The 24,490-nt window shown below is 40.8% G+C and overlaps 1 protein-coding gene and 1 long non-coding RNA gene across 19 annotated transcripts in view; one reads left to right on the forward strand and one right to left on the reverse strand.

Moving 5' to 3' along the window:
* Nucleotides 1-38: 38 nt before the first annotated feature.
* The window catches only part of ehbp1l1a (EH domain binding protein 1-like 1a), a 52,159-nt gene continuing 27,707 nt past the window's right edge, over nt 39-24,490 (reverse strand). For 6 of the 18 annotated variants that reach the window (XM_078275925.1, XM_078275928.1, XM_078275926.1 and 3 more), the window contains 19 exons: nt 23,157-23,267; nt 19,555-22,950; nt 19,400-19,465; nt 14,698-18,077; nt 14,550-14,604; nt 14,111-14,317; nt 13,260-13,847; nt 10,314-12,683; nt 9,996-10,089; nt 8,724-8,890; nt 8,568-8,616; nt 7,953-8,462; nt 7,799-7,850; nt 6,354-6,397; nt 6,153-6,264; nt 5,630-5,729; nt 4,770-4,843; nt 3,729-3,843; nt 39-2,253 (listed from right to left, as the gene is read on the reverse strand). In XM_078275925.1, coding sequence (XP_078132051.1) covers nt 2,160-2,253; nt 3,729-3,843; nt 4,770-4,843; nt 5,630-5,729; nt 6,153-6,264; nt 6,354-6,397; nt 7,799-7,850; nt 7,953-8,462; nt 8,568-8,616; nt 8,724-8,890; nt 9,996-10,089; nt 10,314-12,683; nt 13,260-13,847; nt 14,111-14,317; nt 14,550-14,604; nt 14,698-18,077; nt 19,400-19,465; nt 19,555-22,950; nt 23,157-23,267 — 11,584 coding nt within the window. In that variant the 3' untranslated portion in view covers nt 39-2,159. Of the gene's footprint in view, nt 2,254-3,728; nt 3,844-4,769; nt 4,844-5,629; nt 5,730-6,152; nt 6,265-6,353; nt 6,398-7,798; nt 7,851-7,952; nt 8,463-8,567; nt 8,617-8,723; nt 8,891-9,995; nt 10,090-10,313; nt 12,684-13,259; nt 13,848-14,110; nt 14,318-14,549; nt 14,605-14,697; nt 18,078-18,105; nt 19,214-19,399; nt 19,466-19,554; nt 22,951-23,156; nt 23,268-24,490 lie in introns of those variants that run through there. The other 12 variants (XM_078275921.1, XM_078275923.1, XM_078275927.1 and 9 more) reach the window with 12 other exon arrangements.
* LOC144534168 (uncharacterized) lies at nt 2,247-5,634 on the forward strand. The gene is made up of 4 exons (XR_013503514.1): nt 2,247-2,415; nt 2,919-2,961; nt 3,667-3,882; nt 5,371-5,634. It is a non-coding gene; the product is annotated as an uncharacterized LOC144534168 (long non-coding RNA).

Raw genomic sequence — 24,490 nt, forward strand, 5'->3', positions numbered from 1 at the left:
TGATACAGTATTAAATAAAACTGCATGAGCTGTGTGAAGGCATTCAAATCTTTTGTATTTTTCAAACTTTACAAATAGTGCAAATGTAACATAGAAACCACAAATAAAACACACATCAATCATTTAGACAGGTTGTAACTAATTCCAAACAAGTGGTGGTCAGAGCTGCTACAACCAGCAGTTATGGCAACATGAGAACTGCAAACTTTTCGACATAAAATAATAAAACAACAAACAAAAACAAGCGGCAAGTATCCTTGGAAGAGATGGAAGCGCTAATTCACTTTAAGCAAGTGTTAATATTGTGCTAACAAAGATTTGGCTTTTATTATGAAGAAACATTCATCATCTTTTATAGAAATAAATACATTTGCATAATGTAAAAGTATTTCCAATTGCTTGAATAGAAACAAAATAAAGAACTGGAGTCACTGAATGTGTTTAAACCACTAAACCTTATCGGAAACATGTTCCAAATCAGTGGCAAAATAAAAATCCAACATAGTACAATGATAGAACTATTCCTGTCACTGTCATGAATGTTACTGTACTGTCTGAACGTTTTCTACACAGATGGAAGTCAAATGCTGCAATAATGAGGACGATAAGCATTGTTTAAAATACATACAGCTTCTCCACTTGATACTGCATGTCTTGATAATAAATAGTAAAACCTTAAAAGAAAATGAATCCAATAAGTTATTGAAAGATATGTTCCATGGCTGCTTTCCTCGTCCGTGCATTCCATTTGCACCTACGTCTTCTCATACAATATGATGTAAACATTTCAACATCTCAAACACCAAAACCAGACTACATTAGATCTCTCATTTCCAAATAGCTACATCAACAACAAAAGTATCCAAACACAAAGGGAGGGCATGACTAAAATCCAGTTCCAGTAGGATCACCATGGGATAAAAACCTTTAAAACTCTAAAACACTAAAACATGGGCACTTAAAACTGTGTATTTTATCCTTCAGTAAGGCAGCTGTGGTGACTAGTTGCATGTTCAAAAAGTGTAGTTTTCCTCTAGGGCTAGACCGATATTTGTTGTTGTTGTTGTACATACTAGGTCTGCACAATATACAGTTTTTTTAATCGTCAACGCAATATCAACTGGCGCAATAAAAACATCGTGAAAGGCTGCAACATATCGCACGTGTTAGCGTTAGTTGAAAGAAAATATCGGTAGAAAACTGCCATTCTTCTTTTAGGGCTGCGTTTTATATTCAATTCAATGTTCAATTTGTTCATAAAAGAATGTTGGAAATGATTTCCTTTTTATTTGTTTTAAATTCAACAAGCAATTGGCTGTATTGTAGAAGAATTCTGAAAGCAGCAGAAATGCAGAACTGAGTACACTTTAATATCTGTTTATGTATCGCGTCCATCTTATCTTATGTATCTTCCCTGCCATGAGTAACAGTCAACAGGAAACACTGAATCCTCTATGATTGTACTGGCACTAGTTTCTTTTTTAGTTATCAGCAGGTCCAATCGCAACATGTCGTTATCGTTGTGACACTGGTCAAACCTACTCCCCTTTTTAAATGGCAGCTCATATCCTGTAGCAAACATTTCCTCTCGTGTACACTTTCAATCAAACACACTGTTACATTCACAGTCGCGGGTCTGTAACAATAGACACTAAAAACACAGCACAGAAACTGCAAAGCAAACCATCCAAACTGCTCTCTCTGAGCCACCGATGCCTTCTGCTCAGTGGGCGCGGAACATCCTGTAGGGTTTGGTAAAACTTACACGATATACTGTATACTGTATTCTGCCTACTTCAATTACATTGATCTTTGGTGATTAAATGGAACCTAGCGCTACATTTTATGATGCTCAAAATAGGGGGAAAGCAAACCAAAATAAAAGCTGATTCAGAGCCTAAACATAGCGGAGCCTCATTCGGGTTTTGGGCCATCTGAGTCTCCATTGGAAAATACCCATATTGGTTCAGGAGAACCCTCCTTGGGTCAGCTGTGTCTAAATGTCCTCTTACTGCCGACTTCAAACCACACCAACCAGTCAGGCAGCAAGTGGTAGAAGACCGAAAAACAATTGTCCCATTCTTTTTTTGTTGTTGTTGTCTTGACCCACTTTCTTTCACAGGTGATTCGGCGTTTTTGGTGACTGGAGGTCGATGGAATCACTGCATCACGCACTTCTCTTTCTGCTGTACAGAATACTTCCTCCTGCGCTGCTCCAGGCCTCGCTCCAGACGCTCGTCCTCCTCCAGAGCTCTGAGGACAGGGAGAGGAGGAGAGTCACAGGCTGTCTACACGGGATGTCTTTCAGGTGTCCGTCCATCTCACGCGTACTGTCTGACGGAGCACATATGGACTACAATGGATGCTTTCAGCCACAGTACTGCTTTGCCTGACTTCCATTTTTGTCATCTTGAGGTTTTATATTTTTATTTTATTTTGTTGTAAGAAATATTTGTTTTCCGTCTTTGTCTTTGTGAGCTGCCTTGATATTAGCTGTGTCATGTAATGTAACGTAGTGTAATGTTATTTTATATGGATATCTTTTTTTCTTGGGTTTTTCTGGTTGTTTCCTTGTTATTTTGTTTTATACTTAGACATTGTTGTATTTATTTTCTTTTCCTGTATGTGTCGTGACATGTTTTAATATTGTCTGATTTAATATTTTCTGATTTAATATTGTCTAATTTAATATTGTCTGATTTAATATTTTCTGATTTAATATTGTCTAATTTAATATTGTCTGATTTAATGTTGTTTTGGACCCCAGGAAGACTAGCTGGTCGTCTAGACGTCAGCTAATGGGGATCCTTATAATAAACTAAACTAAAAAAAAACTGCTGCATAAGGTTTATCATAAGTAAGTGTAATGTGTGCACATGTAGACAGATGTAACAGCTGTATCATGTCCCCACCCACAGCTGGAGAGCCAGAAAAAGAAACAGACTCGTGTATTCTCATTAAGTAAGTACGGAAGTCATTCTCATTACTCTTATTTTACCTTGAATTTGACTATGAGCAACTGCAACTAAATAATTTCCCTGAGGGCATCACTAAGTATTCTGATTCTGATTGATGATGATGATGATGATAATGGGTTCTTATTATATTGAAGAGCTGGGCGATACGGAGAAAATCAAATATCACGATATTTTTGATATTGATATTGCGGCGATATTGTAGGGTTGACTATTGGTGCACAACAATTCCTATGATATCCTATGAACTTATGGCAACATCTTCACGTAACAACCGGTCACACGACAGTTAAGTGTAGCGGTCTTAACGGTTAAATTAGGCTGACAAAAGGTAACTGGGTACAGAGTACTGTGAGGTCACAGTCTTTTCAGCGGCTGTTGCAGTTAAGTTTAGTTCCAAAAATGACCGTTCTGTGCAACGGTTAAGTTTAGGCACCAAAACGACTTGTTAAGATTTTTTTTAAAAAGGGTGAGGGTTAATGGGTTAGGGGGTTAGGGTTAGGGTTAGGGTTAGGCTGCTCCAACGCTTGAAAGCCCTGTGTTTTCCAACCCACCCATCCACCCCGAACGCCTCCCTACACGGATCCCACCGCTCTTATACAGCAGCAGTCAATGTGGTGCATACAGCAATAAATACGTGGAATACAAACGAATTACAGTGCTTTACTTTTCTTATCTTTTCTTTTCTCAGACACGAACTATCCTGAAAGACTTTATTAACCATACAGACCAGTAAGAGTAAGAGTGTCTCACCCTCTCTCTTTGGCATCGATATTGTGGACCAGCTGGTCTCTCTGGTTGACCAGTGAAACCAGCTCCTGAAGCAGCAGCTGCTCCCTGTGTTTATGGGCCTGAGTCTTCTGCCACTCTGCAGCACAAAGACAGCAGAGAGGAACAAAGGATGAGAGTGAGTGAGAGTGAGGAGAGTGACCACTTTCTGGAAAAGAAACATTTGAAATGACAGAGAACACGACCGCAGTTCAGCTCATTACTGACGTCACAATTCTTTATTGGGACCGTTTATCCATCCTTGGGGGAAATTATTGGATTGCACTTAAACACCAAACTGATAAAAAACACTTTGTTCACATTCCCCTGTGCAGCCCTGTTTGTCAGCGGTCCAAAATAGTCTCTGACCCCTTATTTCAGTAGTTCTTAAAGTAGAGTCCTTGGGGGGGGGGGGGTTCCATGGTGTCCACAGCAAAAACGGGAATCATTTTTAGACCAAAAGTTTCATTATAATTCCATCTATAAGTAGCAATGACAGAATGTATGACTATTTTGGTCATGGGTGAATACACTTTCGGTAGTAAGACTTATAAGCAAAAATCCTATCAGATGGTGGACCCTGGGACAAAATCTTATCAAATGGGGGTCCAAGGTCTAATCTGTGACAGTTTAGGGGTCCTTCACATGAAAAGGTTTCATAACCAGAAGCTCTGAGCTCTCATTCCCACAAGGCTGCCTGTCACCCTGTTTGTTAACAGGAGAAGTTCTATGTGTGAATGTTGTCCTCCCACAGAGCTGCAGGCACACACACACACACACACACACACACACACACACACACACACACACACACACACACACACACACACATATGTAAAGGCACTCCCCACACAAAGGTTTTTTTTGTTTTAATTCTATGCAATGAGACAGAAGGTCACGAGGAGCACAGGGCAACAATATCAGCATCAACCACAGTGTTTGGTGTCGCCCTGTCATGGACAATGTTCTGGAGCCGTATATAAAGCCGTGGTATCAAGCTGTGTATGTTTAGCAATAAAGGCGTACCTTCAAGAGCCATGATGTCCCTCAGCTCTTTGTTTAACAGCTCAAATTTTCTTTCCAAGTCTTGTTCCTCCAGCCTGTCAATCACAAGAGATGCATTACAACATAAGTGTAAAAAATGCCCAGGAATAATAAGCTGCGGCCCTATTAGACTAAGACTACTATGATATCATAGTAATGACATAATGATAATAAAGGCTTCTTATCTCTTATGTTATAGCCATAGAGTATTGTGGGAGGTTTTTGTTTTCTTATGGTGGGAAGACGGACAAGCCTCATGGGGATGTGCACACTCCTAATTGCACTCTGTTTTATTAATCCGGTGTGGACTTTATTTGTGTTCATGTGCGTCCATGATCAAGTAAGTGCAGTATAATTATTCCTGTTATATAGTTCGCCTGGTGAAGTTTGCTTTAGCAATACAGTTTCATATTTAATTATGTTCTCCTGTAATCCCTCTTGTATAAATGTAGGAATAACCTTTATTAGTGGCTGTATATTTCATATTATTGTATATATGTTGGTTTGCTTGACCAAAGATTCATTGTTTTAATTGATGATGGGGCAACCATGCCAATTTATTTGAACTTTTTCTCTGCTACAGGGCGCTATTTACCAATGTGAAAGGGCTGTATCATGGACTGTATATACAGATGGACATCTGGATGGCCCCCTGGTGGCTGGCTGCAGTACTGAATGTGAACAATTTCTACAATTGAATGACAGCTGCACAACTCCCTCTGTAATGATCAAAAGCTCCAGAACTGCAACTAAATGGACCTTGTGGTGAGATTGTTTTGTCAATTGTGAATCCTATACTGTCAATTCTACACTCCCAGCAGTGTTTGTCGTGGATGTCTTACAGCAGCTGCAGATGGTCCTGCCTCCTGATTAAAGCATTCTTCTTGTTGACCAGCGTGAACCATTCCTGAATCAACCGCTCCTCCTCCACCTTGTCACTGCCTGCAGAAAATCACATTACTATGACTCCTCTGTAAGGCATAGTCCTGCTCTTTCTTTCTTAAATTGGGATAATGGAGTTTCACAGTGAATTGTAAATAAGAGCAGAACTGCGAACACTAAAACCGATAATTTATCATTAGTCTATACCACAGTTGTTTCAATGTGTGTATGTACAGTACATGTGGGCTGGATATTGTATATTGTATGTATGTAATGTAATGGAGATAGAATTTCAGTGGCACATTACATGCATCATGTATCTTATCCTCTAGCCCAAAATGAGTAATCGGTGCCTTCAAATTACAAATTTTCTTCCCTAAATTTAATAATTTGTACTTTCTTCCCTCAAAATATGACTTTGTAACCCAGACTTCCCTCTGCTTTTCATTTATTCTGCACCCATCTGTGTTCAGGTTGTCTTACCTGTTTCCAGTAGTTGTCTAAGTTTCCTCTCCACCACACCTGCTCTGTTATCAATATGATTTTGTTCCGCCTCCAGGGCTTCCATCTGACTCAGCACATACTGGTTGGGGTCCTGGATAGATAGATTAATACTGTTACCTCCAGACAGTTAGGGACAGTTCCACGTATTTACACCCGACAATGAAACAAACAGTTACTGACTTGGCCTTCTGGTCTTCCCTCCTCAGCCACAGCCTCTGTTCTCTCTGTGAGACAAACACAAATGAACCAAATACATTTATGAATAAAGCAATGCTTGACTACTTTAATTTCAACAATGGAAAAACATTCCAAATCACCATGTCCAAATAAAGTCAACAAAATATATATTTTACATTGCTGTATCATACTAATACTATATACTTTGTTTGTCTGTTGTACTATACTATTTATTATGTTATTCTGTACTTTGTTACTACACTACTTCACCTTATACTATGCCTCATATCCTTCACTACACTAATGTTCCATATTATACTATATTGTGTCAACATGTTACATTAACTTTTGCGTTATAGGCCAATGTTTCTCAAACTTTTTCAGACCAAGGACCACTTACCCAATAAAAAAAACAACTCAGGGACCACCTAACTACCAAAATATTCCCCAAAACAATAGCTCAACAGTATATTACAAATTACAGCCACATTAAAAGATGGCTTTCCTCCCTCATTGTCTCTGTTGCCATCCTAATGAGGAATAATGGTGCTGCTTATGCTGAGACATCAGGGAAGCCATCGATCCATCGTGTCAGTTGACAGTAACGTAAACTTTATTCCCCTGTATTTCCTTCAAATGTCACGTTGATCATTTGTGACGTAAATTGGAGGCATTACTGTAAAACAGTCAGCCTCATTGCTGAAGGTCAACACAGAAAAAAAGCCAATTAAAATAATGTTTGAATCCGTGTACTATTTCACTTAATATTAAAACACATCTATGTTCCTCACTATTAAGGTTTAAGAAACACTGTTTTGAATTTTAAATTAAAGCAACACTAGAGAACTTTTTGTAACTTAAAATAATGTTTCCAAAATCGTTTCAGTGGTTCCTCAACTCGTAACAGGGTGAACGGCACTCCTGCATTCAATTTGCGGCTCTCTATCGGCTATAACCGCACTATGCAAGTTTGCCAGATCGGGTAGCGGATCTGTAGTTCGAATGAGACATAATGGGACAATTCCGCTTCCAACCTGTAAGGGGACCGAAGTGGGAAATGTTCTCTGGTGTTGCTTTAAAAACATTATAATTTACCAAATCTACTCGCGGAACACTAGGGGTCGCTCCACTCTTTTAGAAAGACTGTCATATGCTATTATATTAATACAGACAAACACTAAGTAGCATCACATATTGGTGAACACTGTTTACACAGACCTACTGACTCTACTTACTTTATTCTATTCTTATTTTGGTTTGTGAATCCCTCATAATTTACTTTCTATACGTATCTGTATTTACTTCTATTGGTTCTGTTGTACTGATGCAACAACCAAATGTCCCCGCTGGGGATCAATAAAGGTGTATCTTAAAAGTTTAAAAAGTGTGGATATATTAATATATATATGGTAACAGATATATCATATCTGTTCTTGAGAAGTACTAACCAGTGTCTGACTTTCTCCGGGTAATTACACTGTCATCCTGCCCTGCAACGACCTGCAGACAAAAAAGTTGCTCATATATCACAGATAAGTAAAGAGAGAAAATGTAGTAAAGGAATTTAAAGTGATAAATGAATAAAGCAATAAGGTATCATACCACCGATATGTCTCCTTCTTCTACTGACCCACTCCTCCGCTGTGACCTACGCTTCTTGACCAGATCAGCGTCTTTGACATGAGAGAAACCAGTCTTGGACAGGAAATGAGTCCTTGGTGGTGCCACTGGTAACTGAGCCCCACTTGACCCAGCAACCTGCAGCCGTTTGGTTCTAGGAGGTGGAACGACATCCCTGGTTTTACTGTCTGACTCGGCTGTGCCTGTAGTCCCATTACTCTCTAGACTTATACCCTCCTCCTGGAGCCTCTGGGCGCAGTAGCGAACAGTTGCCTGGGGGTCCTCGTGGCTCTCCCGGTTCCCTGCCACTGCATAGCTGGACTCGCTGCTATCCCTCTCTATGTGAAGCAGCCTGAGCTCCTGGCCCGTGAAATGGGTGCGGATCTGGTTGAGGTAGGTCATGACAATAAGGCGGTCAGGGACTGCTAGCATGACCATGTCTGAAGGCTCCATCAGCCTGGAAATGCCAAGTTCGGCAAAGCCATCAAAGGCCTGCAATTTGTAGAAAAATAGATTAGCTTAGGAATTATTAACTAACACATGAAAAAAGTTACAGTTATGTTATGTTGGTAATTTAATCAACAGATAGCCAATCACCTTTTTGTTGTTGTGCTTGATGTCATACGGGTCCAGCATTTCATAATTACTACACAAAGAACAAGAAGACAAAATAAACACATAAAACAGTCTATGAATAAAGAGGAATAAATGTCTTTTTTATCTGAAGAGCATCTAGTTTAAACTGTTTCTTACATCTTTTCTGGTTGAAAGTGATGTAAGATGGCACAGAAAGCAAGGCCGTTCCTCCAGGAGGTGCTGAAGTTGGTGATCTTCACTCCCTTGTGATCCTGTGTGACTTCCTGACACCAGTCCAGTAGAGACTGACTGGATGTCACTAAGCTGGGACTGGGCGAAAAGCTCTGAAACACACACAATGACAATATTGGGAGATGATTGTAATATAAATTACAATGGGGATCTTCAACAGGGGGTTCCGGGACCCCTAGGGGGCCCTCAGAGTCAATGCAGGAGGGCCTCCAAATTATTGTTAATTGTGTTGTATTGTTAATTTTTTTCAAAAATTAAAATGTCTTAACATGAATCTAACATATTATTAGCAAATATAACTCCCCACTGATGATAATCATACTGGCCTATAGGTAAGGTAGTCACTAAGGCCTTCCACAGATACAGTTCATCTAGAGGATTCACTGTGCCACATGTATGTTTAACATTTAAACATGATTTATAAAATCACGGCAACACTTATTAGGCTATTTTAATAGCTTAGTATAAAATGCAAAAAAGGTATGTATAAAGGCTTTAGGCTGCCCTACACGTTACTGTAGGGGGTCCCAGCTCTATCTTTCTCTCAGTTAACGGGTCCTTGGCTTAAAAAACGTTGAAGACCCCTGCACTACAGTACATAGAGTGAGTCAGAGCTTGTATCGGAATAAATGCCATTATTAGGCCAAAAGACACCCCAATCAGTGTTTTGCAGTTGCGTCTTTTTGTTATTCTTGTTAGGCAACCGCCGTGAGGTTAATGGTGTTGGCTACTTTTTCCGCTCTGTGTTGAAGTTTTTTCAACTCAAGGCGTTTAGGGTGCTTCTGCACAAACGCAATGTGCATACAGCGGGAAAACATGAGGCGCCCTCATTAAAAACAATTACAAAAAGCCTCCCCAAGCTGCTAAAACGTGCTCCGTCCCAAAACATTTGACATATGAAATATGTAGCATTATTGCCAATTAACAGATCTAGTAGACACACTGCAATATTAGCATTGATTTGGAGTTGTGTTTTCTGTCCACCTATAATGTAAGTCCAATATTAACTACACTTTCCACTTTCTTCACCAGCTAGTCACAAACTGTGTCTGACTGCTGTTTGGAAAATTAGGTTGTTGATAACAGAGTTTGCAGGTCATAAAACCAAAACAATGAGCGGAAAGAGGCTAACTCTTTGAAGCGATGGGGGATTGCAGAGTTGGTGATAAATCCTAGGTAAGTGCAGCTTTAACATACTTCCAGAGAGGCAGTCCCATCTGCAGGTATTTTATGAGGTGTTATTGGTTCATTGGCTTGGTGGAGGCCAGCAACTTGTGACTTCTCCCTTTGCCTGGAAAGACAAACAAAAAACAAAGCAAAATGAGAAATACATTTAACATTTTCTCTGAAAACCTTGTCAAGAACAACAAAATGATTATTAATGATTCTGTATGCATGTTATGTTGTAGGTTATGATAATAAAAAAATACAAGGTCATTAGAATTTCTATTGTTTAGAGAGTTAGTCAGCTACGAGTTCACCCCCCACACCTTAATGTATACTGACTAATCTTACCTTTCTTCCTCTAAACAACCAGCATCTACATCTACAGACACAAAGCCAAAGTCCAACTCTTCATCCCTCATTTCCTTCATTGAGTTTATTTCCATTGGTTCACTGTCTTTATCATCCTCTACATGCAGCCAGTCATCCTGAGACGATGCAACAGTGGACCTATCGACCTCTGCTTCCACGACTTTTTCAACGTCAGCTTGCTCAGACACTGCCTCTGCAGACTTCTCTGAGTCATCTGTGACAATGGGTTTTTCTGTAAAGGTCCAGCCTTTCATGATTTCGTCCAGGGCCTTCTCATTATCTTCTACAGAGTCTGCCTGAGGAAATTCCTCTTCTTCCATTGCTTCTAGCACTTTCCGTTCCAACTCTGACGTAACAACATCTTCTCCTTGGATAGTGACAAAACCTCCTTCAAAGATCACACTTGAATCCAGAGATGTTGAGCCTTCCTCAGTTTCCTTGCTCGTGGCAGATGTATCCTCTGGGTTTCTCTGAGCGAATTCCATCTCTTGGGGGAATAAATTGTCTACAGGTTGTGTGCTTTCTGAATAAGTGGCACTGAGACGTTTCTTGGCCCGTGGCAATGGACAAGGCAAGCTTGACTGTTCATTCTGTTGGACTGATTCATGACCAATGGTGTCAGTAACTGTGTCTGGCAGGCAGGGAGACGTAGTGATGTCATCTGGGAACGAACCACTAAGACGCTTCTTTACTCTTGGTTTTGGTACAGGCAAGCTTGAAGCTCCTGATGTCTTCTCTGAAATATGCCCATCCTCTACTTGAACACTGCTGTCAATGGCCAATCTGTTTCTCCTCAACTTCACAGGCACCACCTCTTCTGTAGATGCAGAAGGTTGATCACCCAGAGGAACAGGAGGGGAGCCTTTGTAGTGTTGCATCTTTGTCAATTCTTTACTTGTTGGGGAAATGGATGAAGGACCACCCTGCCTCGCTGCCTGTGCCTCTTCTCCATGGGAAGCCTTAGATGTGGACTCCATAGCTGTAACATCTTCTGGGAAGGAGCCACTAAGACGTTTCTTCACACGGGGCCTTGGGATACGAAAAATTGTTTGTTTGTCCTTCTTTGGCATCTCTGATGCATGCTCTGATTTCTTAGAAGATGTGATGTCGATTGTATCAACAGATGTGTCACCAACTATACTAGACTGCTTTATTTCTTCCATACCAGTGTTGACAATCTGGACTGCTTTTACACACTCCTTGTCACTGTCAATTTTGCCAAATTTGCTTGAGGTCAATTTATTGCCACGTTGTGGAAGACGTATCTTCTTAATGATTGAGAGAGAAGCAGTTTGCTCAACATTAAATATTTTTGATTTTGGCTTCAGGGTGATGCTCTCAATTCCCTTTTTTTTCGAGGGTGGAATTACATGAGATGAGGCCTGGACAGATGTATCAGTGTCTTTCTTGGGGCATTTCAGTGTACAAGAAGTTTGCTCAGTGTCTTTTGAGCAGACCAGGTCTGTGTCTGCCTGTTGAGAGGCACGCTGCACAAAATCCTGAGAGTGCTGTTTGGTTGTTGGGTCTTTTCTTCCAACAGGCTGTGAAGGGATCATTTCAGTAGTTGTTTGACTGGGTTTATCAAGGCTCTGTAAAGGTTCCAGAGCACCTGAGACATCAGAGCTTCTCTCGCAAGGTTCAGGAGGAACAGGATCCGTAGTTTTCAAAGCAGAACTGACTTTCAAATCTTGTTGGCCATTAGCTTTTGTAACAGATGTATGTCTGGAGCCGCTGTCTTTTCTCCTCTGAGGCTTGCAAGGGGCAGTATTCTGTGGAGTTTCAGGAGGCAAACTGCCATCTCTTTTTTTCACACGAGGAGGCACAACAACATCCACGGATATTTGCACAGATTCAACTTCACTTTTTTGTCTATGGTCACCTGTGTATGGGGTTACTCGAGCAATAACACTTTCTTGGGCATGATCATTCTGAGGTACACCAAGAGGAACGCTACTGTCTTCTTTCATCATGTTGCAAGACGGGGCAGTGGCAGGTTGTATCTCACCAGTAGCATCTTTTTTTACAGACTGGACTGAAACAACTTCAGGGAGGGGTTTGACTGACAAACCATCAGATTTTTGTTTGTGGTCTGGTGTTAAACTATCCTTCCTTCTGAGTGGTCGTAATGGAACAGTGTCTTTTTCATTATCACACCCTTTCTGTTGAGGTTCTGGAACTTTTCTCCTGGGCTTTCTGCCTCGCTGAGGGACAGATATAGCTTGTATAGCTGGTGGGTCTGAGGGTTTGTCCATGAGTATCTCTCCATGTACATTGGCATCTGTCAGTGACTCATTTGTTGTAGGCTCCAGGGAAGTGGCAGAAATGTCTTCTATGTTTGTTTGTTGGTGGCTTAAGGAAAAGAAAGGACAAGCTTCAGAATTTGCTGTTCTTTACTCTGTCATATAGTTGTACCATGCACCCCATCTCCAACCAGCAAACAAAATGACACATTGTTAAACAAAACTCACAATCACTTATTTTTGCTTTACTTGTCTACATGCACTCTGTCATTAAAACACAGAGAGCACAGCAGAAACAGCAGCAAATAAAAGACACTTTTTTTATTTAACCTTTATTTAACCAGGTATAAAACTCACTGAGATTAAAAATCTCTTTTTCAAGAGTGTCCTGGCCATTACACGCAGCAGCACAATTAACACGGTTGCAGACATAAAACAAACAAAACAAATGGAGACACAAGACAAAGACAAAGTTGCCTTAAGTTTAAAACGCCATGTAAAACGTGATAAAAAAAGCAACATTACCATTCCACATCACAATTCCAATCTTTACAGTCATTACAAAATAGTCGACCATCACAATAAGCAGAACTAGAGACAATTTTATCGCCAAAAATGCAGAACATGTACACTATCACACCATGCATCCAAACACTTAACAGGGTCATTGTCCACCCCCACTCACCCTTTATCCAGTTGTAAAGAAGTTGACACGGTTCTACCCTCATCCTGTTCCGTCTCAGTCTGGTGCCTTGCTAACAAACTTTCAATGTATACTGATGTTTGAACAGAATCCTGCCCTGTGAGTGGCCTCTCCTTTGTGAGCCATTGATCAAGAGGAGCCTTTTGTTCCGTTACTTGTTCACTATCTTCCTTTGATATTTCAGTGATATCTGCCTCTGTCAGCGGTGGCCATTTCTTCATACTTGCACAAACCAAAAACCTATCATCACTTTTGGTAGTTGGTGATGGAGACGCTGATGGATCCCCTAACAAGTCCCACATGTAAGGCTCAGCAATTAATGGAAATTCAATGTTATCTTTGGTTTGAATTTCATCAAACTGGCCCTCTATCTTCTGTATGGTAGTAGTGTTATCCGCAAAATGTGTTGAAAACTTATCTGAAGGGGTCAGTGTCGTGTCTTTCAGATCCATAGAAAAGGCAGCCTTGGGTTGGTGCTCCACCTCAGCTAAAGTAGAGCTAGAAGGCCCCAACATGGACGCTACTGTTTCATAACTGTGAGACATGGATACTGTAGTGAGTGAGTGTAACCTGGAACCATGCAAAAACAATGGTTTCAATAAACATATAGCTAACTATAGAAACCAGTCAGCATTGGAGAAAGTAAAAAGAATCCATGCAAATGCAGTCCAGTTTTTACTTTACCCCAAACTTTAAAATGTCAAAATCTATATTTTAAAAATAAATGAGCTTGATGTATGATAAAGTGGAGGATGAAATATCTTCATTTAGGGTTACAAATAATCGATGTTGCATGCTTCACACTATTAGTTTCAGACCATTCTTACACTTACCCTTTATGGAAAACACCCACAATAGCATGTACTAATCCTGATGCATCTTCCTCTTTTGCTGGCAAAGAGGATTTTGCCTTTTTTTCTGTAATTGTTCCCTCTGCCTCCAAAACTTCCCAACCCAAGACTCCCGCTGGCTCTGATGTGTCCAATGGTCTCTTCCCTGTTAGGGCTTCCTCCCCTACTATCCTCTCTATATGGGATTTGCTGAGGACCCAGAAACAAAGCCGTTTAAGGCGTGATCCACAGAACTCAGGCAGCAACACAATGAAAAATGTAATGAAATACAGCCTTCACAGAGATGCTGAAATGTACCATTCACTGTATTATCAAGTTACTAAAGCTACCGTTAATTGGTCCAAACAGTCTGTGTTAGGCAAGCACTAAAGTGACCCCTTTCACAGCAAACAATGCAAGAACACCAGGCTCTTCTACTTACCCGTTATCTACAAAACAGTCTATGTTTTGCTTTGCACTGCCTTTGACTTTCTCCTCTGTCATAAAAGCAAACATAGTAAAATACATGTAAAGAAACAAGACAAAGAAAGGTGAATGTGAACTCAATCTTCACACTGTGAATGTCTCACCATATGCAAGTGCTGTGCTGGTGAGGCGAATAGATGTGGATGGAACACCAGGCATTCTTGGGTCTTTGAGATATGACTGAGTTGACTGCGCATGAGGCAATTCTTGTGATGTATGCTTCTCAGTAGAACAAGGGCCTGGAATAGTCATTGTTTTATTCTCTGTTGGATTCAATTGTAAAATGCTGGGGAGCCCAGGGATTCGAGTCAAATGTGGACATGATGGAGCCAATGCTACCATGTACTTCATTTCATCTTGATCATGTTTGTCTTTGGCTGGGAACTTTGCTATGACAGAAATCTTCTCATCCTGCAGCTTCTTTAACAGGGACTTGTGTGTTGTCCTAGGTTGTATATTTGTACATTCAGAGCTAAGCATCCTTGCTGATGGAAAACCTGGGATACATGAAACACATGGAGCAGATGTGTATAAGCTGACCATGTTTGGCGGTCTGTTTACAACTTGAGCAGAAGGAAAACCACATACTCTGGCCTCTTTTGGGCAGGATGTCACTAATTTCACCATGCCTTTCGTGTTGTAGCAATATAGCTGGTCCTGTCCAGCAAGTGACAAAATCATGTGTGCCCTCTTCTCCTGAGGCTTTATTAAAATTGGTTTTGTTTCATTTATCCACCCTGTGCTTGGAATTGTAGTCATGGATGCAAACCCTTTGAGATTTGAAGCACTAGAGCAGCAAGGTACAAAACGTATGATATTGGGTTCAATCTCTGATTTGGTTTGAGATGCAGAGGGGAACCCTGGGACCCTGGGTGCTTCTGGGCAAGATGGCGCTAAAGCAAACATTGTCTTCGCAGTTTCTTTGTCTTGATATGGAAGGTGTATCACAAAAACAGTTTCCTTTAGTGGCTTATCACACAAAGTGGGTGTTTTAAAAAGCCATTGGAATTTTGAGGCCCCTTCAAACGATGCAAATCCAGGGAGACTGGATACTTTGGTGCAAATAGGTACAATCCTTAGCATATTGTATTGCGGGACAGATGGGAAGCCTGGAATCTTTGATGCTCCTGGGCAAGAAGGAACTAAAGCAAGCATGTTGCTTGGTTCGTCTATGTTAATTGGCGAGCTGTCAATCCTAAACAGATTGTTCTTTTGTGGTCTGTGCATCAGTGAAACCAGTTCAGTACCCCATCCCTCTTCCCTGTGCCCTTCAACCGATGGAAATCCAGGTATGATAGAAACAAGGGGGCACAAAGGAAGGAGGTTGACTACATTTTGGCCATAATACACCATTTTGGGATTCGGAATAGATGGGAAACCAGGGATGCTTGACACTTTAGGACAGGATGGTACACATGAAACCATATTCTTCATTATCTTTTTGTTGTCATTTGATGTGTCAAATATGACTGTCTTCTTCGGTAGCCTCTTCAGCAATGAACCCTTTTCTGTTACCCATCCTACACTCCTATTCCCATCAACTGATGGGAATCCAGGAATTTTGGAAACTTGCGAGCACAATGTAAAAAGGCTGATAATATTCTGTGCACTATACACAGTTAGGGGATTTGGATGAGAAGGAAATCCTGGCGTCCGTGCCTCTTTTGGACAGGATGGTACAAGAAAAAACATTGCTTTCATTGCTCTCTTATCTCCTTGACATCTGTCTATTGATGACACCTGCTTGTCTTTCAATCTTGGTTCAAATAGTGATTCCCTGCTCTGTGTCCACTCTTTTGAATTATGAGATGATGGAAATCCTGGTATTTGTGACACTTTTGAGCATGAGCTTGAAAGATTGATCATATTTGTCTTGTCAACAGCATTAATCATTCTGGATTTCGGTAAAGAGGGACAGCCAGAGATGAGCGATTCTCTTGGGCAACTAGGTGCAAGAGACACAACTCCTTTCATGTCTTTGCCGATTTTATCGTACTCCAGTAGTAAAACAGACTCTTTTTTATTTTCCTGTTCCCATAATGGTTGATGAATAGTGTTCCAGTCTTTGCCGTCAGCTTTCTGTATTGAAGGAAAACCAGCCATACTTGAGGAGGCCGGGCAGGATGGAAGGAGATTGACCCTACTAAATGCATTATTACTTACTGTAGGTTCCAGAGCAGATGGAAATCCAGGGATACAAGCTTGTTTTGGACAAGTTGGGGCTAAAGCTGACATGGCCCCCATGTCATCATTGTGAGGTCTCTCTTCAATCATGACTGCGTTGCTTTTTGGCTGTTTAACCCCTAAGGGTGTGTAATCTGTAGCCCAGATGTTGCTGAAATGTTCCATTAATGATGGAATACCTTCAATGCAAGAGGTTTTGGGGCAAGAGCTTGAAAGGCTGATCATATCTGATCCATGAAGTGCTACAGTAGGTTGTGGAATTGAGGGGGTGCCTGCTATGCAAGAATATTTTGGGCAAGTTGGTACCAAAGCTCCAATTTCCATTTCATCCTTCTCTTTTGGTGACACTGTCATGACAACAACTTCAGTTTTTATTTTCTTCTCCAAAAGTGGTTCCTGTTGAGATACCAAAAATCTGTTATTGGCTTCATGGGTAGATGGTGAACCAGGTATATTGGATACACTTGGACAACCGGGACACATATTCACCACATTTGGTGGTCCACTGTATTGTGGTACAGAAGGGAACCCTGGATTTCTGGCCTCTCTGGGACAAGAGGGTACCAGTAAAACCATTTCCTTCTTGTTCTTTTCATCATCCTTTGATGCATCCGTCAGTAATATTTCCTTAGTTTTTGATTGTTTCTCCCAGATTGGCTTTTGATCTATAAGCCAGTGTTTGTCTTTTACGGGCAATTTGGACGACATGCCAGCAATGTTTGTCACACCTGGGCAGGCTTCCAAGAAAGTGTACTGTTTATACTCAATTTCAGGCTTCACATAATATGGCACACATTGTGCGCGAGGGGGGGAAGACTTTTCATCCACGCGAGGGGGGGAAGACTTTTCATCCACTAATTCATTATCCCTTGATGGAGTATCCCAAGTAGACTTGCTGTCCAGTAGGCATTCGTCTATTTGTTTAGCAGTAGCAGTGAATTCAAATAGGGTGCTAACTGTTGGCCACATTGGCAATAAATCTGCAATCCCAGCTTCTGTATTTGTCTTTATTCCATCACCAGTGTCTAACATCATGGAAGGGAGACTGGCCATTTCCATTTCTTCCTCTGATCTTCTAGTTACCTCTGTAGATACCTTTGGTAGCTCCTCCCATATTATAGTCTTTTGTGTAGGATATGTTATTGTATTGGCCTTTGGAAGCTCCTCCCATAGTATGGTCTTGTTTGATGGATGTTTCTTTAACTGCTGCTCAGCATTCTTTATTTGGGTTTGGGATGCGAGTTCTTCTGCACCAGCAACAATTGTGCATGATGGCTGTAGCGAAACCATGTTTTCATGTCTAAAGAGAAGGTAAATACAAAGTTATAGTCAAGCTTTACTGTTGTAAGATGCCATCCCATTAGCTACATTGTAATTCTACATATTTTCCTCACAATACAATGCAAGCCTGCTACAGTGTACCTAAATCAATTAGTGAGAAAGTAATCAGGTCTTCACAGTATAGTATCAACTATTTTTCATACAGTATGATAGCAAAATTGGATACAACTACTCAGCTTTCTTAAAATAGGTATTTTACTCTCATGCATGCTATTTCAACAAATGCTATTCACTCCAAACAGCCTGTATTAAAACGACCCACCACTAGAGCCAAAAACCTGCACTGCAAAAACATCATGCCACAGCATTTTCTTAGGTTAAATACAGTAAAAACAGCCAGTGCAGTAAAGCCAGTGTTATTACAGAGTGAAAAACATCCAATAATTCAACAGAAGTATTCCTCAAAGTATATTCCTCTAATCAGACCCGGATAAACACAATGTGGTGCCCTACGGTGCCCCTTTCCTCCCACTTTACACATAAAACAGTACAGTTTAGTATAGGTATAAAGACCATAGATTGTCAGTTTTCGAGGTATATCGAGGTTTTTTTTTTTTTCCTTAAATTTCACACAAAATAAAACTGCCACAGTTCAGAAGACTGAAATATTTAAAAAATTATTTGTAGGGCTCCCGGATAGCTCAGTTGGTAGAGCGGGCGCCCATATATAATATAACGTGTATACAGATATACAAAGTCCCGGTCACGCTACACTGCTTGAACCCTCAATGGTAAACCATTTTGCTAACTATCACTAGCGATACAATTTGACAATGAAAGGCGAAGAATTTAAGCTACCTAAAGAGGACATTATTACTTAAAACCATGCAACACATATCACTACGCCTAGATCAAACTGACAAGTGCCTATGTATTAGCCTCTCTCATACTTACCCACTCTCAGAGTATCTAATGCACTTTTCATCCACACTGTCATAACATGTAGTAGTAATGATGTCTATTGACATTGTTTTATTTGACTCTTCTAAGGGCATGGAACCATGACCTTTCACAGTGACTACAGCAGTCTCTACTTCTTTGACCTTCTCAAACATTGATATTTGTGTTTCTTGAATATCCTTTTGACCCCAGGGGCTGAAACAATGACAAGGTACAAGTGGGAAATAACTAAAAGTTTGGTGAAAAACAGAATAACTCAAAGCAACAGAATGTTTGACACACAACAAATGCAAATTGTGCAGTCAAATGGTGTTGAGATAAAGCAAATGCATTATTGTAGAAATGCATCACTGCATCACTGTGCAAACCAAGGCAACCCACCTCTTCCTAACACTCAAGAACAATGGCATGTCAGGAATGGAGTGCCACATTCTGCAATGCAAGTTTCTGAAAACAGAATTGACAAGCATATGTTTCAAATCTAACCCGCTGACATCACATAGAGAACTCAAACTTCCACTCTCCAACTCACTCACCCTTTTTCGAGAACAGCTATTTCTTCAGCCTCAATCGGTATCCAAAAGCCCCGTTCATCTTTATGTCTCTCCAAAGCTGAGCACACATCAGATTTAGTTTTCTTTGTGTCAAGATCTAATCTGGTTGGACTGGCCTCATCCCATAACATCTCAATCCCATTAACGACAGAGGATCGCTGGTCCACTTGGATTTGAGAATTTGACGATGGTAAATCTTTGACAATAGCCTCGACGGGACAGGTTAATGACTCAATTGTCATTCTTTGTTGTAGATGTTCTGGTACATCTTGGCTTGGGAATATGAACTGCATGGATTTCTCTCTGACAGAAACATTACAGAGAGAATGTTCTTCCAGTGACAGCTGTTGACTTTTAAGGTTTTCACTTTCCTTTCCAATTATTTTTGTTCCTGGCCACCCCTGTTCTGAATGGTGCACATGTGTTGATGTTACCCCAAGAACAGAAGCTTTCTTTGGGCAAGATGGCACTATATTTACCATATTCGGAAGCCGGTCTATGTCAGGCGGTGAAACTGCTGTGAAACCAGAACTGAGAGAAATGTTTGGACAAGAAGGTTCAAGAGAAATACTTGCCATTGCTATATCTTTGTGAGAAGAACTATACTTTGGGTAAATTTGGCAGCAGTCTTGCATATTTACCACCGGCCAGCCCCCTACTTTAGAATGGGAAATAATTGACATTCTGGAGGGGAAACCAATTATACTTGACTGTCTTGGGCAACATTGCAGCAACTGTACCATGTCTGGATTTTTTCCCACACTAACATCAACAGCTTGGGGTCGTGGAGCAGAAGGAAATCCAGGGTTCAAGGCTTGTCGTGGACATGATAGAAGCATACTCAGCATTACTTCTTTCTCCCTACTTGACATTTCCTTAACTGGAAAATCTTGGTTAACAACGCAATACCTTATATTGAATGGGTTTTTCCAAACCTCATCCCTGTCCATATACCAGCCATGAGAAGCTTTTGCACTATACTTTGCAGGTAGACCTGGAATTTTACTGTTTTCTGGGAAAGTGGCTAAGGATTTTAACATGCTCAGAGCCTCTTTCGTCACAGCTTCCACTGGTCTCTCTCGTGCCTTAGAGGGAATTCCAGGAATATATGAGTGTTTTGGACAAGGTGGCAACATTGATACCATAATTGTAGCCACTGCCTTTTCTCTTAAATATATCTTAGGGTCATGTATTACTAAAAGTTTTCCTGGGTTTGTTAATGGCCTTTTCCATATTGGCCTTTTGTTTAGACTCCATTCTGACTCATGAGACTCACTGTGGAATCTAGAGGGTATTCCACATACTCTGGAATGTCTTGGAGAAGTAGGCAGAAGATTGATCATACTTGGTATATCTGCCAACACCTGACATGGTACTGATGGAAAGCCTGGTAAACAGGCTGTCCGTGGGCAGGAGGGCAAAATTGATACCATATTTTTGATCATATCACAATCAGAATAGAACACATTAAGATTCTGTAAATGTAATGTAACTGTAGACTTCTCCCTAGGGACTAGCAGCGACTTACTTTCCATTATCCACACTAATTGTTTGCTTGTGTCTCTAAGTGGCATTCCAGGAACTCTAGATTCCTTTGTACAACTAGGCAATACATTCACCATAGTTGGGCCATCTGCTAATGTTGGTGTCAGGGCAGAGGGAAACCCTGATACACTAGCATTCTTAGCACAAGAGGGTAATATTGCACTCATACTTTCAGCAGTGTTCTTATCAAAACGCAAAACTGCATTTACAATCTGGACTTCCTTTTTGATAAATGGGCTCTTGCACTGTAAGCTTTTAGAAGCAAACCATTCATTGCAGCTGGACAAACAAAGTTTTTGTCTAGTCTTTGAAGGCAAACCAGGGACTCGACTATGTATGGGGCATGAAGGCATTACATTAACCATACTGGGTTCTTGTCGTGGAGCAGAGGGTAAGCCAAAAACTTTGGCTTTTTGTGGACAACTTATCAACATATCTACCATATCTTTAGGGTTTTCTGTGTCTTTCGGTATCCACTGACCAATGTAAGCTTGTGTTTTCTTTTCTGGTCTATTGGTAATTAATCGCCCCAGGGCATGCCAATCTTTGTTCTCTGCATTGTTTTGATCTTGAGATGGCATACCAGGAGTTTGGGTCTGTTTAGGGCATATTGGTAGAAGACTGACGATACCTGGCAACAGCTTCTGGGGTGTACTTAGAGTATCTGAAGCCTTCTGTAATGGTGCAGAAGGAAACCCTGGAACACTGGCCTTTCTAGAACATGTTGGTAACATGGCCACCATGCCTTTAATGATATTAGTATCACTAACAGCTTCTTTCTGAACACAAGGCATGTATGAAGCAAATGCTTCTTTTATCGGCAATGGTTTCTTCCACAGAGAACATCTGTCCCAAACACTCTTTTCATATCCGGTCACTGATCCGGCAGAAGCTAATCCTGGAATCCTGCTAATTCTGGGACATGTAGGTAAAAGACAAGTCATATTGGGCTCACGTTTCAAAGCAGATGGAAATCCAGGAATACTGGCAGACCTGGAGCAGGAGGGTGTTAAGTCCACCATTTTGGCAATTCCTGCACTACCCTCAGAAATGGAACCAACATAATCTGAATACAGGAGTAAAGGAAATCTGTTGCTGGGTAACTTCTGAAACAATAACCTATCATCGAACCAAGCTATAACTTGAGACTGATGTAAAGATGGCATGCCAGGAATCTTGGAATATTGTGGGCAGCTTGATTGTGACTTAATCATCCTTGGCACCCCCACTGGTTCTTCAATCTGAACTTTAGGCTGTGAAGTGGACGGTGAATGAGAAATAGCAATCCCTGTTGTACTCAATGGAAAAAGTTCCACCTTAGATGTGTAGACACGCTTTTCTTTTATACCGACTGCAGAGCTTGGCAACACAAGTTCCTGTGCAACTCTCCTATCTCTTTCACACAGTAGTCTTTCATCCACAGAAGCCACATTTTCAGTACTCCCTTTCTCCATACAATGTTCTGGGTCCAAACCATGCACATCAAAGCATTTTGTGGAAGACGATGAAAAATCCACTTTAATTTTTTCTCTTTGCTTTGATAAAGTGTCTGTTGTGGCCTGCTGTGCTGAGAGAAACCCAAAATCAGAGTCCAATCTTGAAGTGACTTTGTCTGAGGCAGTCATGTTGCATATGGTTTTCTTATCCATAATGGGTATTGGAACAGCAGGGCTTATTTTTTGAGTGTCTTTTTGAAGGTTCTCCCACTGTAGGTTTTTTGCAATGGGCTGTTCTCCAGACTGAGCTTCAGGTGTTTCGTCCATCACAATTGGAGGAAAAGCAGAATTGGCGTCTCTGACACAAGATGACACTGAGAAAGCCACACTCTCATTTCTAAAGGAGTAAAGTAAACCAAAGATTGATGTCAGAACAAAAAGGCTGGAGTGCTTTAGAACGCTGTCAAAACTGCCTGAACTAAATCTACTTTTCTTTAATCATCATGATTTCATTTTGCATTGCAATTATTAACATTGAACTTAGAAGTATTTTGGAGATTATAGAATCAGGATTTAATTGACAGAGCACCATACTACACTTACCCCAAATCCATAGTTAAAGTTTCTTTTTTATGGGCCACTCCTATCCTTCCTATCGGTTTTGTGTCAATTCTAGCCATTTGAGGCAAGTGCAACGAAGGTCCCTGGAGTGATCTGGAAGTAGGTTGGGGGTTGGTAGGAGAAAGAGGTATATGTTGAACAGGCTCTGGTTGTGCTATTAAATCCCCTAACTGAATGGACATTGTGGACATGTGACTTCTTGGTTTAACCAGAAGCTCCTTGACTGAAGCAGATCTGCATTGATCTTGAAAATCTGGGTTTTGCTTAGGTGCAGAAGTGAAGGGAGGAAATGTTGGCTGGATGTTAGGGAATGTCCTTGTTGGCCTTGATTCTGTTTGATCCATCTGTGTTTTTGGCATCTCAAAATATTTTAGCCCTGGGTCTACGGTCGTTCTGGGGCTAAAGGGCAGAAGTGAGGCCATGCTTTCAAGTCTGAGGGACAAACAAATGAAGATCAGAGTTATGCTGTTATGCAGGAAGGAAAGTCTTCCATATCTGGCCATATTTTGCAGAATTCCACTGAACAGCATACGTAAGTAAATGAGCAATGTAACATGAAACTACAGAAATGATAAATAGCAGAAATGTACAACAGGAGATTCAAACCAAAGTCATGAACCAAACAAGCGTTTTGTGAGAAATCACGGAAGAAATTACCAGGTCTTGCCAAGAAGCAGCAGCCTTTTAAAGTAATACATTGAAACAACACTGCCAGATCACATAACACTTGCTACATCAACATGACTTTGACTAAGTTACTTTTGTTTATATTTCAACAAAAAAAGAATCCTTTTAAAAATCCCATGTGCTAGGTAATTTCATGCGCAGCTGAACAAGCAGCAGGATAAGCAGCTAAAACATAGCCACAAAATTATAAACAGTAGAAGCTGCTGAACAGAGGGCACCAGAGTCTTGCTTTACCAGATTTTACAGTGAAAACAAAGAAATATTTACGGATTTTTTATATCTAAATGAGATCTGTAGTAGGCTAAGACATGTGAATCTGCATTGCAAGAAAATTTAAATAGATTTTTGGCCAAAAAGTGGGGAATTTTGTTTGTCAGATGAAGTATCAAAAGCCAAAGCTGCTGTGGCCAGGTTAGCTCAGTTGGTAGAGCAAGCACACATATCTAGAGGTTTACTCCTTGACGCAGCGGCTGCGGGTTCAACTCTGACCTCTGGCCCTTTGCTGCATGTCATTCCCACCTCTCTCCCCTTTCACGTCTTCATCTGTCCTGTGGAAATAAAGGCCTAAAATGCCCCCAAAAAAATCCTTAAAAGACAAAGCTGCTAATCCAAGCCTAACCAGTTAATTG

The sequence above is a fragment of the Sander vitreus genome, chromosome 19, assembly GCF_031162955.1.
Source record: "Sander vitreus isolate 19-12246 chromosome 19, sanVit1, whole genome shotgun sequence".
Taxonomy (NCBI): Eukaryota; Metazoa; Chordata; class Actinopteri; order Perciformes; family Percidae; genus Sander; species Sander vitreus.